The sequence below is a fragment of the Arvicola amphibius genome, chromosome 3 (genome assembly GCF_903992535.2).
Source record: "Arvicola amphibius chromosome 3, mArvAmp1.2, whole genome shotgun sequence".
In the NCBI taxonomy this organism is placed as follows: domain Eukaryota; kingdom Metazoa; phylum Chordata; class Mammalia; order Rodentia; family Cricetidae; genus Arvicola; species Arvicola amphibius.
This window is the reverse complement of record NC_052049.1, coordinates 154,933,014-154,945,160: the sequence shown is the minus strand read 5'-3', so window position 1 is coordinate 154,945,160 and position 12,147 is coordinate 154,933,014. Positions and strand designations below refer to the sequence as shown.

At 39.3% G+C, this 12,147-nt stretch overlaps 1 protein-coding gene across 2 annotated transcripts in view; it reads left to right on the top strand.

The window, feature by feature from the left end:
- Positions 1 to 12,147, top strand: part of Cep162 (centrosomal protein 162) — a 73,644-nt gene that overhangs the window by 13,904 nt on the left and 47,593 nt on the right. The window contains exons 7-11 of one of the 2 annotated variants that reach the window (XM_038323840.1): positions 2,685 to 2,803; positions 4,229 to 4,259; positions 4,680 to 4,796; positions 8,662 to 8,853; positions 9,745 to 9,820. In XM_038323840.1, coding sequence (XP_038179768.1) covers positions 2,685 to 2,803; positions 4,229 to 4,259; positions 4,680 to 4,796; positions 8,662 to 8,853; positions 9,745 to 9,820 — 535 coding nt within the window. Of the gene's footprint in view, positions 1 to 2,684; positions 2,804 to 4,228; positions 4,260 to 4,679; positions 4,797 to 8,661; positions 8,860 to 9,744; positions 9,821 to 12,147 lie in introns of both variants that reach the window. The other variant, XM_038323839.1, reaches the window with a different exon arrangement.

Below are 12,147 nucleotides of genomic sequence, written 5' to 3'. Positions count from 1 at the left end.
ACAAAAATCTCTATGCAAGAAGGAAATCACCTCACAAACAGAAGTTACATATTTTCCAAAAACAAAATCTTTACATAGGAAGAAATCATATTATGCTCACAAGTTACATGTTTTTCTTAGAAGCCCCTATGTAATTAAACATTTTTCTTTGTATTAGTTTTTCCACTATAACAGCTTTACTCCAAAACAATGATTTTTTTTATTATTGTTGATTAACAAAACTTTATTCAAGCCAAGTATATTTCAGCCAGTTCTTTCCTACCTTTGATTGCAGTTTCAGGAGATAGGACTCCTATCCTATTTCCGCTCTTCAAAACCTTACTCCAGTGGTCTAGCTAACCATCTACTTTTCTTTACAAACAATAGGGTCATTTAATTTCTTTTCACAACTTTGATTTTACAAGGTACACACTGAAATCTGTGATTAATTCTGTAAGCTACATTAGGTCTTACCAAAGAACTCAGACCTAACCTTGGGTGCAGGAACATAATTGCCTTTTTGGTCTCAGCCTGATTTTTTTCCACAGGCAGAATTCACAGGTCTGTATTGCACGGAACTTGTTATTTTCCATCCTCAGCAATTCTCACATCTCTAAGTGCTGTTGCTCTATAAAAACCATCTTCATTATGATTTGCATGTAAACTGCCCAGTGAAAAGCCAGAATTTTCCCATAAAACAACCACACTGTACTAGATACAGTGGGATTCTTTCACATAATAGTCCCACCATGCTAAATGCAGTAAGAGTGCGGTAGCAGCAAGTGGAAGACGGCACAGCAGAAGCAGGGGGCATTCTGGAGACAAGCCCCTGCGGCTTTGCCTCTGGGGGTGTGCTCACCGTATCTGAGTAGCTGTGCTAACCAGTGAGTTGTACGCCATAAATTTCATTGCTGACTGCGGCTCCTCTGACAGCCCACTGCCAGTTTTGTCTAATTGTTCACAATGGAATTTAAATCCAGTTTCTTCAGTCCTAGCATGACAGGAGGTTTTTCAGATTGCATTATACTCAGAGTTTACAGGTAAATTTGCCAATAAAGGATGGAAATATCTCCAAAAAGGAGCATTTAGACTTCAATTGCCTATGGTTTACTTTCCAAATTTTAAGAACATGTTCTTGTTTTGAAAGTCATAATTTTGAAGTTAAGCATGGAGAATATTTGGATGTGTAGTACTCTACAGGCAGCACTCTCAGTGTCGCTGTGACTGGAAGACTGGGCACCAGCCCAGATGCTTCTCAGAATGACCACCTGTTTGGTTTGCTCCTTCATTTTTTTTTTTTTTTTCCGAGACAGGGTTTCCCTGTAGTTTCTAGAGCCTGTCCTGGATCTAGCTCTTGTAGACCAGGCTGGCCTCGAACTCAGAGATCCGCCTGCCTCTGCCTCCCGAGTGCTGGGATTAAAGGCATGCGCCACCACCGCCCGGCTTGCTCCTTCATTTTTGTGTCAGCTTAATTCACGTTGATGATTCTGAACGCTATGACATGTTTTCCTTCCCTTTACTTTTTCCTTTCATTTCTGTTTCACTTGCTAGTGACTTATTTCCCACCTACTCTGTTCATGACAGATTCCTAGGAAGGAGGCTTGCCATTTATGTTATATGGGAATATTTTCCTATAATTTGTTCAGTTTCTAAATGAAGGCATTAAAATGTAGTTTGGAATAATGTACATTAGCAATTTTCCCATTTAGAAGATGGGGCTGATTACTTGCTTGGCATGTCCAAGTTTATTTCCCACTGCAAAGAGAAAAAAGATTAAAAAATGATATGTCTTCATTAGCTTTTAATGTAGATTAAGCAAAACTAGCTCTAATACTGCCAATCATACTATTACACATCATATTTGTGCATGTTATATAAGAAATACTCCTTAGATACCACTTAGCTCTCAGATCTCAGTGTTCCTTGAGATAAGTGCTGTTGTCATCTCTACAGGTGAGGAAAGTAAGGCCAGGGGTTTTGTAATGGTCTGTCATTCGGAAGCTGGAAGTAGTGGGGTGGAGAGTTGAGTCTAGCCCTCTGGTTCCAGGTCACATTCTTAAGTACTACTTTCACATACGTCTCCATACTGTCTCCACACTGTAAATCTTTGCATTCTGAAAAAGGGTTCCTTTCCTTTCCCCACTGATCTCAGTCAGCCTTTTGATTTAAAAATAATAAACAACTTAAAAAATTGATGAAAGAGATGTTGTTATAACTCCTGCCCCCACCTGCCCCATGAGTAGACTGATGAGATCAGTTAACTTGAAGATGCCTATTCTCCCACTCAAAGGCACTAAGACATAGTCTAAGAGCTTTATACCAAGAATTATTCAGGACTGAAGAACAGCAGAGGCCATATAGGGCCAGTATTTATGTAAGGATATGTCAAAGTACAGAAAATAAAATAAACCCAAGATTGTGTTTGTTTTAGTTTGAACTTATTTGTTAGAAAGAAAGAAAGAAAAAAAGAGAAAGGGAGGGAGGGAGAAAAGGAGAGAGAGAGGATGGAGGTAGGGAGGAAAGAGAGAGAAAGGATGGAGGGAGGGAAGGAAGAAAAAAAAGAAGGAAGGAAAGGAGCGAGTACCTTTGTGCTATTACTCCAGTGGATTATATTTGGAGATATTGTCTTTGTAAGCCAGTAGTACTTTCTTGAAATTTAACTTTGACAGTATTATCTTTCTGGTTCTAACAATAATCTCCTTCAGAAACATACAGTGATGATTTTGAAGATGCAGAGGATGTTGATGTACCTTTGATAACTAAAGATGAAGAGACCCATCCCAAAGAGCACTCTGAGTCAGGAAAAGCAGATGTTCCCACACAGGTATATATCAGTTGTCTTTTAACAGTTTTGTGACTGCTTTTATCAGCTTGGCAAACTCACCATGTGAAGACTTGAGGTACAGAGTTCCTTGTGGCCTTGCTCATTGCTAACCTAAAGTCTCAGGATATCAGTTATACGTTAAACAATCATAATAGTTGATGCTTTTTTATAGGATGACCTTTGCTGCATAATTTCTTTAAGGTAAACTTTAGCAATTGAGCACAATTAAGTGTTGATGTTATTTTTCAGTTGGTCTATGAACTGACATCATTGTAAGAACTGACCTTGTGGAAGCTGTAAATAGCTTTTCTCAGGATTGGTAAGATTGGCAGTGTCAGTATCTGGAGCTCCTGTACTTAAGATAAAGAACCACACTGCTCCGTTGTTCACATGCAGGCTGCTGTTCTAGTTCTGTCATCCCTCAGTTCTTAGGAAGGTGTGTTTAAGACTGCCATTAAATACTACCTATGTGCTATAATTTGTCATTGAAGCTATATAATACTACTAGTTAATGGGATCTTTACTATTTATTATTTTGGTCTTCATCTGGGCAGTTTTTTTGGGCACTGTTAGGACAAGATGTTTTAAGCTTATATAAAGCCATAGATTATCAAAATAGAAACACACTGAGGTTATACATGAATGCTTTGGTTTTTTAATTTATATAATACATTTCCTGAAGTGTATACACATATATCAGTTTTCAAGAAGCAAGATGATTTTTAAATTAACAGAAAATTAATGTAACCTCATGACATCTTTAGAAATTCATGGTATTTCTGTTTGAAATTTGGCACTCCCAGTATTTTATAAAAATTAATAAAGAGCAGGATATTACCATTTATCAAGAGGGTATAATCTGCATAATAATATGGAACCCTCCCAGAGAGCTGAGTAAAAATGAAAATGATAAAAAGCTGAAGTGTTAACTCTAGAAGACCCTACACTGTCTGCCCAAGAAGAGAATCATAGGCGATGCTGCATGAAAACCTTAGTACTGAAGAACTGCATCTCTCCTGCCATTTGGTAGCATGCCTGTCTGAAGGTCTGTCCTTCAGACTGTAGAGGAAATGGGAAATTGGATGTATATTTGGTAATTAATTTTTGAACAGTTGATTGATGTTATACTTGTAGGCTCCTGTGTGACATAGCCCTTTTACTTTGATATTTTAAAAAAGACATTATTTTTGAGCAGGTGACCTCCAGGTACTTTAGGCAAATCTTCTTAACACCTAAAACAGGTTTAGCAATTGCCCAGGTTTAGAAGGAGCATGTAGAAGTTTCTGTACAGCTGTAGATCAGACAAGTGTTGATGAAGTCATCTAGAAAATGTTGTTTCTGGTCCTCTCATAGCTCCTGCTTCTCAGAACTGTGGTCATTTCATATAATCTTGCTCTCAAATCATGTAATTTTCTTTTAATTTAGGAAGAAGAGAAAACTGGCATGCTGGCTAATGGTAAATATTAATTGACAAGTAAACTGTTCAAAAATCTCATCTAAATAATTTTGAATAAAATGTTTTTATTTTGAATATCTTTCTCAAAGAATTAAAATTCTTAACTTTTCTCAGTCATTTGTCCTTTATTCCTTTCTTGACCCTATTATGTTTGAAATATTTCCTTTTCTGCTTTTCTCAAACCTTTCATCTTCCAAATAAATGCCTAGAGATATGGAATCACTTATGTTTGTTTTGATATTAGCCTATTATCTTGTATGTACCATTAAAATCATGCATGTGGAAACATACACGTGATTATACACTAACAACATTTATATGTAAATATTTGTTTTTAAGCATTGCATGTGCCTAATTTTATTGGACCAAGAAACACGCAGAGTTTCCTACACTCTTTGTTTTTTGTTTATGTTCCCGCAGTTGTGCTACTTGATTCTTTAGACTCTGTTGAGGATGTTGACCTTGCTGATCAAAATAAAGCAATCTCTAAAGCAAAGGTCATCTCAGAAATGACTGATGGTGAACTAGCAGGAACAGGTAAGGCATGTGAAAACTTGACTCTCTAACTATAGAATGCTCTGTGAGTAGATGGCTTCTTTTTTAGAAAATTTCATGAAATACCATCAGGACATTGAAGACATTCAATCCCATAGATTGGATATGCTGTCAATACAAGGGGAGGCTGTAGGTGAGGGTTAAGTAGTTGTTGTACCATCCATGGCTTTCTCTTCAATTCCTCATGAGTAGGAGAGTGGACATGGGTCCCCGCTGTGCTCTACATTGTCCCCTCCTTAGGCACAGGCTATGTCACACCCTTAGATTCTGAACTACTTTCCCTAAAGCTCCTAACAGTTTTGGGATATTGCCCTTTCAAACTGTAAAGCAGTAGAACCATCCAAATTGTCATTTGGATCTTCCATGAAATTAGGATTGTGCCAGGCAGCATATTTTGTTTTCCTATAGAATATAATATATTCTTGATTCCCCACATTAGTAGTTGCAGATGGGAACTTTTTAACCGTCTTGCTTTAGGGGTTCAGAGTACTTAATTTATATTAGTCAAGTAAACTGAGACCTTTGGATTAAAAAAAACAGTAGAAATCACAAACCAACTTTAAGCATCTTGTATGTTACTTATACTAATTTTATACTAATTATTTTCTTTTTTCGAGACAGGGTTTCTCTGTAGCTTTGGAGCCTGTCCTGGTACTAGCTCTTGTAGACCACGCTGGCCTCAAACTCATAGAGAACTGCCTGCCTCTGACTCCCAAATGCTGGAATTAAAGGCATGCGCCACCACCGCTTACCTTACTATTTATTTTCTTGTTGCAGAAAAGCTCATGTATGTTGGTATATAGTGCACTTTTATCTATTTGTTTATTTGTATTGTGTGCATGTGTGTATAGTGTGTATCTCTGGGGGCTTGAATGACATGGTACACATGTTGTCATAGTTCAACTTTCAGGAGTCAGCCCTCTTCTGCCATAGTTTCTGAGGGTCAAACTCATATATTAAGGCTTCTGTAGCATCGCCTTCACCTGCTGAGCCATCTCATTGGTCCCTGGCTTGATGAATTTTTTAACACTGGACGCTCCCATGTAATCAGCTTCTAGATCAAATATCAAGAAGACTCAAACTACATTATCTTGTCATAACTCTTATTTTGAATCAACATTTTCCAAGGGTCATTACTGTCTAGATTTGTTTCATACAGTTTTCCTCTTCAAATAGAAAATAAAAAAATTCTGGGTGTGGTGGTGCATGCTTCTAATCCCAGCATTCAGTAGGCTGAAACAGAAGGATGGCAAATTTAAGATTAACCTGGGTTATATAATAAGACCCAGTCTTGTAACTGGCAAGGTGGTTCAGCCAGTAAAGGTATTGGCTGCCAAACCTGACTACCTGAGTTCAGTCCTCAGAACCTGCATGATATAAAGGGGGGAAGAGAATGACTCCAGCAGGTTGTCCTCTGACCTCACATGCACCATGGCAAGTACACACAAATAAGAAAGGAATCAAGGAAGGGAAGGAAGGAAAAAAGGAAGGTATTTTTTTTAATTTGAAAAAGACCAGGTCTCGAACAAACAGAAAAAAAAAACCTTAAAAGACAGACATTTCATCAAGCCATAGTTTTGATACACAAAACGGGTGTCTACCATGATGGCATGTTTGCAGAGCATGTCTCATGATCTTACTGCTATTGCCTGTGCAACCTTTGCACCTCCATGCTAGCTCAGTCTGTCTCCTCGCAGTGTTTGGTAAGCAGTAATGAGCTCTTTAAAGGTGAGGGTAGAACTGCAGCTTTTCTGGTCTGGGTTTACTTTCGGTTTGTGGGGGGAATAATCAGAGTAGTGTTGAAATGTGCATGTTACAAAGAAGGCAAGAGTTAGTACATGATTTCTACAGAGTACTACAGCATTATGGAAGTTGCACACTTGATTGTGCAAATTGGCTTTTATTACCTCCATGGCACTCATTTCTGGCTACACTTTTAAGTGTTTATCTAATTATTCTCTTATCAATAAAACCTTGGGAGTCAGGTATCAGGGTAAAAACCTGATTGATCAGAGAAGCTGTGGAGAAGCAACCAGTGACCTCCTCTCTCTCTTCTTCCCCAATCTAATAGCTAGAGAGTCTTTCTAAACACTTCCCTACTGCTTCCTGTGTCTTCTATAAGTCCTGGGTCCTTCAAACTCTCTATCGCTAATTTTGGTCAGCTAGGAGCTAGCTCCACCCTTTGATTCAAGGTAAGCTTTATTGGCAGTCTCAGGAATGTCAGGATGCAACTAAAACATCCCACAACAACATTTAGTATGGGGAAAAAATCCCTTACAGGCTGTGTTCTGTACATTTTCTGTTGTGTGTAGAACATAATGTTATATGTATTGTTTTATTTTAAAACATTAATCATAGAGATCAAAAGAGGAGACTGATCACCGTATTTATATTTTCCCATTCTATGACTTATTCTTTAATTTTGAAAAATTCATTGTTAAAATTATAAAATATTCATAAAAGTATTGGGTCGTTATTCTCATTAGTTTTTTCCAAAATTTGTCAGCTGTTGGAAAGAAGGGACTAGGGCAGGAAAAGTAAGAGGTGACATCAGGTTTTCTGTTTTGTGTGACTGAGTACATAATGGTACCATTATGGTAAGTTTTGGTGAGGACTATAACAAACTTAGTTGGAAGAGTGTTGTCTGATTGACTTTACAAGACAATGAAATGTCTTTTAGAGAGTTTGGTTTTTAAAAAGGTAATGACAGAAATGTAGATTTGGGAAGAATGAAGCAGGCATATAGATAAGGAGCTAGATGAAATTATCCAGGGGCTACAAATTAGCTTCATTTGTTAGAATGCTTGCTTGGGATTCACAAGGCTCTGAGTTCAGTCTCCATGGCTTTGTAAGATGGTGCATGCCTTTAATTCCAATGCTTGATCAGAAGTTCAGAGTCATCTTCAGCTGTATAGTAAGCTTGAGGCCAGCCTGGGCCACATGAGATCCTTTCTCCAAAAACAAAGGGAAGAGTCCAGAGAGATTGCTCAGTGGGTAAAGGTCCTTGCCATGCAAGTCTGGTGACCCAACCTCTAGAACAAACATAAGTAAACCAAGAGAACCACTGCAGTGTTGTCCTTTAACCTCCACTGTGTAGTTTGTATTTGTATGTGCACACTATATACACATAAATAATAATAATAATTTTAAAACAAAGGGATGATGGAGAGGAGGAGAAAGGGAAGAATCAATTGGATTTTTCAAAAGTATTCAGAGGATTTTAAAAGGACTAGAAATAGACCACTTGATGGGCCATTGATAATAAAAAATGGAAAAGCACTGACTGGAGTGGTAGGAGTTTCAAGTAGAAGAAAGGGTGTAAAAAAAACCGTGACCAGGTAGAGGATGATGTCAGATGTCTCACAAGCTCAGAAAAGACACAGGACTGGGCATTGCCATCAGGAAAGGGCTTTGAGTCATAGCACCTTCAACCAAATGACAGAGCCATCAGTAGTTTGCAGGGTTAGAGAAGCATGCTTGTAGTAGGAACCATTGCAGACTGAGATTACCACACAGCGGGGTGAGAATTATCCTGCAAGGGCAGGATCCTTCAGAGGAATGTGTCCATCTAGGAGGTATGGGAACAGTTTTACCTGGCACAGAGAGGCTGGTTCAGGACAGTGAGACAGCAGGTACTGGTAACGTCAGAGTTGACAATTGCCACATCAGGACTGTCTTTACTTGCTATGAGTTCATAATCATAGCCTACTCAGGTTTCTGCTCAACTCTGCTTTTCTAGTATTGCCGTTGACCTGCAGCCTTGTTCACCATTCCTAAGAGCCTAAGGAATGACTTCAGTGTTTCATCTGTCTCCTGTGGTACCTAGGAATTGCGTTTATTTCAACAGGTGTGTCTTACGGACAGAGCAGTGGTGACACTGAAGCCCTGCATCGGGCTTACTGTCATATAGCTCATTCTCTGGGAGACACAGGAGAACCAAGAATCAAGGCTAGCACTGTGGAAAATGTCAAGAGCACAGTAAAAGATCATCTTCAAGAAAATGAAGAGTCTTCAAAGAACATCTCTACCACAGAATCCGGTAAAGGTGACAGCTTTTGGTAGAAAGATAATGGATGGGTGGATGGATGGATGGATGGATGGATGGATGGATGGATGGATGGACGATGAATGGACAAATTGTCTCTACTATTTACCCTCTTTAGATAGTGTCCGTTGGAGTATATTCTGCATACAGTTTGCTGTGGTGATGACTTCTTAGTGTTTGAATGTAACGGGTGTTCTGGTAAGACGCCACAGGTCCCCAAGTGGCGGCAGAGGTCCCAGGCAGGGAGCCGTGTGGTGGGTGAGAAGTGCACCATACAGAGAAAGTGGGCATTTATTTAGTGGGTTATGGGGGAGGGGGAATGGAAGAAAGGAGAAGAGCAGAGAGAGAGGAGGAAGGGGAGAAGTGGAGAGAAGGGAGAGAGGCAGAAAGGAAGGAACTCAGAACTCAGGCTGGAAGCTGAAGGAAGATCTGCTTCCCTCAGTGGACTGGAGAGGGAGTGGGCAGTGCCTGTCTCTTAAAGGGACAGGACAGACCATTACAAAGGACATGATCAAAGGAAGCCCCACCTGGATTAACTCCAAAGTTAGAGCTAAACACAGAATACAGCTCACCTTCCAATGAGCCTTAGCCAAATTAAGCAACAAGCTTGGCATATATATGTATGTGCATTAATGCTTTTTAATAGAAGTAGTATTTTAAGATTAAAAAAAATTACATAGCAAGTGTGTATATGAGATCTAGGTGTAGATAATGAAGATATATTTTATAAGGTCAAAGAGAGGGTTCCTGGTGCAATTTTGTGATGTAAATTTCATTTATTGCACATGCCATTTTGTTAACTATGAAATAGAGAAAAATTTGATTTTTATGTTACTTAGTGTATAATTTAAACAATTTAGGCAGTTTAACTTTTCTCCTTTTTAGATCTGCCCACAGTAGAGGAGCTGATGAGACCCATCAGGATAGACTCCTTTGGGGTCAGTGGCTTTGATTTGCTCAGGTATGAGGTTTCAGCAATGCCCTGTGCAGGACGGTTGCTTAGCTGAGTGGTGTTTACTATTTTTGCTTCTTGTTTTGTCACAGGGAACTTAGAACCATCTGTTCTGTGGAACCATTCCTCGTAAATGATTAATCAAAATGCAGGCTTGTATGTGTCTACCTGTGAGCCCCTAATCTCATTTTGTATTTATCCTCCATCCATCAAAACTTTCCCAGTACTGAAAGAAAAAGAAAGTTGGTGCCATTAATTAGTCCTAATGTTTTCACTGAAAATGTGATTCCTCCTCTTTCAGTGACACATGGATAACTAATTTACCATCAGGGGAAAATTTATTCTATTTTTATGTGAACCATAAGTTCTGACTTAGTCAGCAGCTGACTATCATTTCACAGTTAGGTGGAGGGTATGGTCTTCGGTGCTTGTAGAATTTCAGCTTCACAAAATCAAAGGAATATGGGGATAAATTTGGTAAAGTTTGTCAAATATATGAACAGATTTTGAAATGTACACATAAAATGGTTAAATGATAAATTTTATTTCAAATATACATACCACAAGAAAAATAATAGAATAAACACACAGCAAAAAAACCTGAAGACTTATATGATCCAAGGAACTATAATTTCAGAAATGTCAATAATGCCACCATTACGTCTTTTAAAATCTCCAGTGAAGTGTAAGGTAAGGAACTGAACTGCTGTAACACACAGTTCTTGGAGTCCTAGTAGTAGACCATCACACAGCTGTTTCTCACTCATGCATGGTCAGTGAGACTGGTTGGGCTCTGCTCCGTGTGGGCATTCAGTGCCCAGTGCTTTGGTCCCCAGCTGTAGCTTTGACTGTAGTGTTATCCAGACAGTGAAGAGTGGCATGTCTTATAAGCTTGCGTCTGTCAGAACCAAAACTTTGAGGAAACCAATTGAAGGAAGGTGGGAAATATGATTTGCTTGTGCACCTAGAAAGAAAAATGTCCTAGCTTGGTAGTGTCTAGTTAGTACCCTCATAATACCCAGATGGCCAGTGGCCGTCATTTTTCTTTACAGAGTCCTACTCAGAGCTCTTAACCATCGGGAAGGCCCTGATATCCAAGTGAAGGACAGCCCTCTCCGGTGTGGGCGTGATTCTTTACCACTAAATGAATTAAAAGACAGGCAATGTGTTTCCTTACCCCCAGCCAACATCAAGTAATGGAACTGGCTCCATTCAGAAATGGAAAGTCTGTGGGGAATAGAGCAGTAAGGGTTGCCACTTCGAAAAGACTGGAAGGATCTTGTAAAAACCTGAAATAACGAGATTGCCTGGATTAGGCCGTTCCACTTTTCCAGAACCACATATGAATATTTCTCTGGATAGCTGCTGTTCCTGTTCCTTGGAGGATTTATCTCAGGTTATCGACATTGGCCAGCCACAGTAGAGAAGCACATGCCATGCTGGGTTACACGCTTTTTCTACTACCTGCAGGTAGTTCTCAGACTCCCGTTTTCTGGCTCTGGGGAGTGGTTCTCCTTTGCTTTTGATCATGAGTGTTAGCCTTCAGTAGCTTTCTTGTCTGTTCGGCTCCAGTCAGCTCCATGTGCCAGAAACTAGATTCAAAGTTCTTTGCTAGGTTAAATTTTAAGTCTACTTGAGATGCTTAGTTCTTGACCATCTGGGAACAGTAACCCTATGTGAAGAACACACAGGATCTATGGCCCTTATGAGAAACATTTAGCATTCTTTCAGTTGAGAAATCTAATGAAATTCTCTTTCTCATACCATCTTTCCAGAGTGAACCCTATTGCTGATGTCTATATGCAGAGAGTAAACCCAATAAGTCTTAAGTTTCTAAGTATTCCTTGTCGGTTCTCTAGAAGAGCCATTCTGTCCTGAGTTCATCCGGTTTCTTGTAATGCCCTGCTGAAAGCAGCTAGTAATAGCCAGCACTTAGTGTCATTATGTCCTCCCCTCCACTTTTTAATCTTACTGCTCCAGATCTGCCTCAAATGAAGTTGGAAGTGGCAGATTCGCAAATGTTTTGCACTAAAATGCCCCTCTCTAGTCTCTGCCATCAGTTTCCTGGCACCTGGAGCCCGTCCATGCTAGTGCTCACATTCCAATGGCAGGAACTAGTAAATGTCAGAGAAATGCAGTCGAGTTGGTACTCAGCAAGAACAGAACAGGAAACAGTTTGGATTAGCACCTAGAGAGTAAGGAGCTGGTGCATTTCCCACTGGCTCCAAGTACTTGAAGTTTCCAGCATTTACTGAGTAGCTTGTCTACATAGTATAAAAATGATAGCCTCTTAAACTGTTCCTCAATCACAAATCATAAGATAGTCATATTTTAGA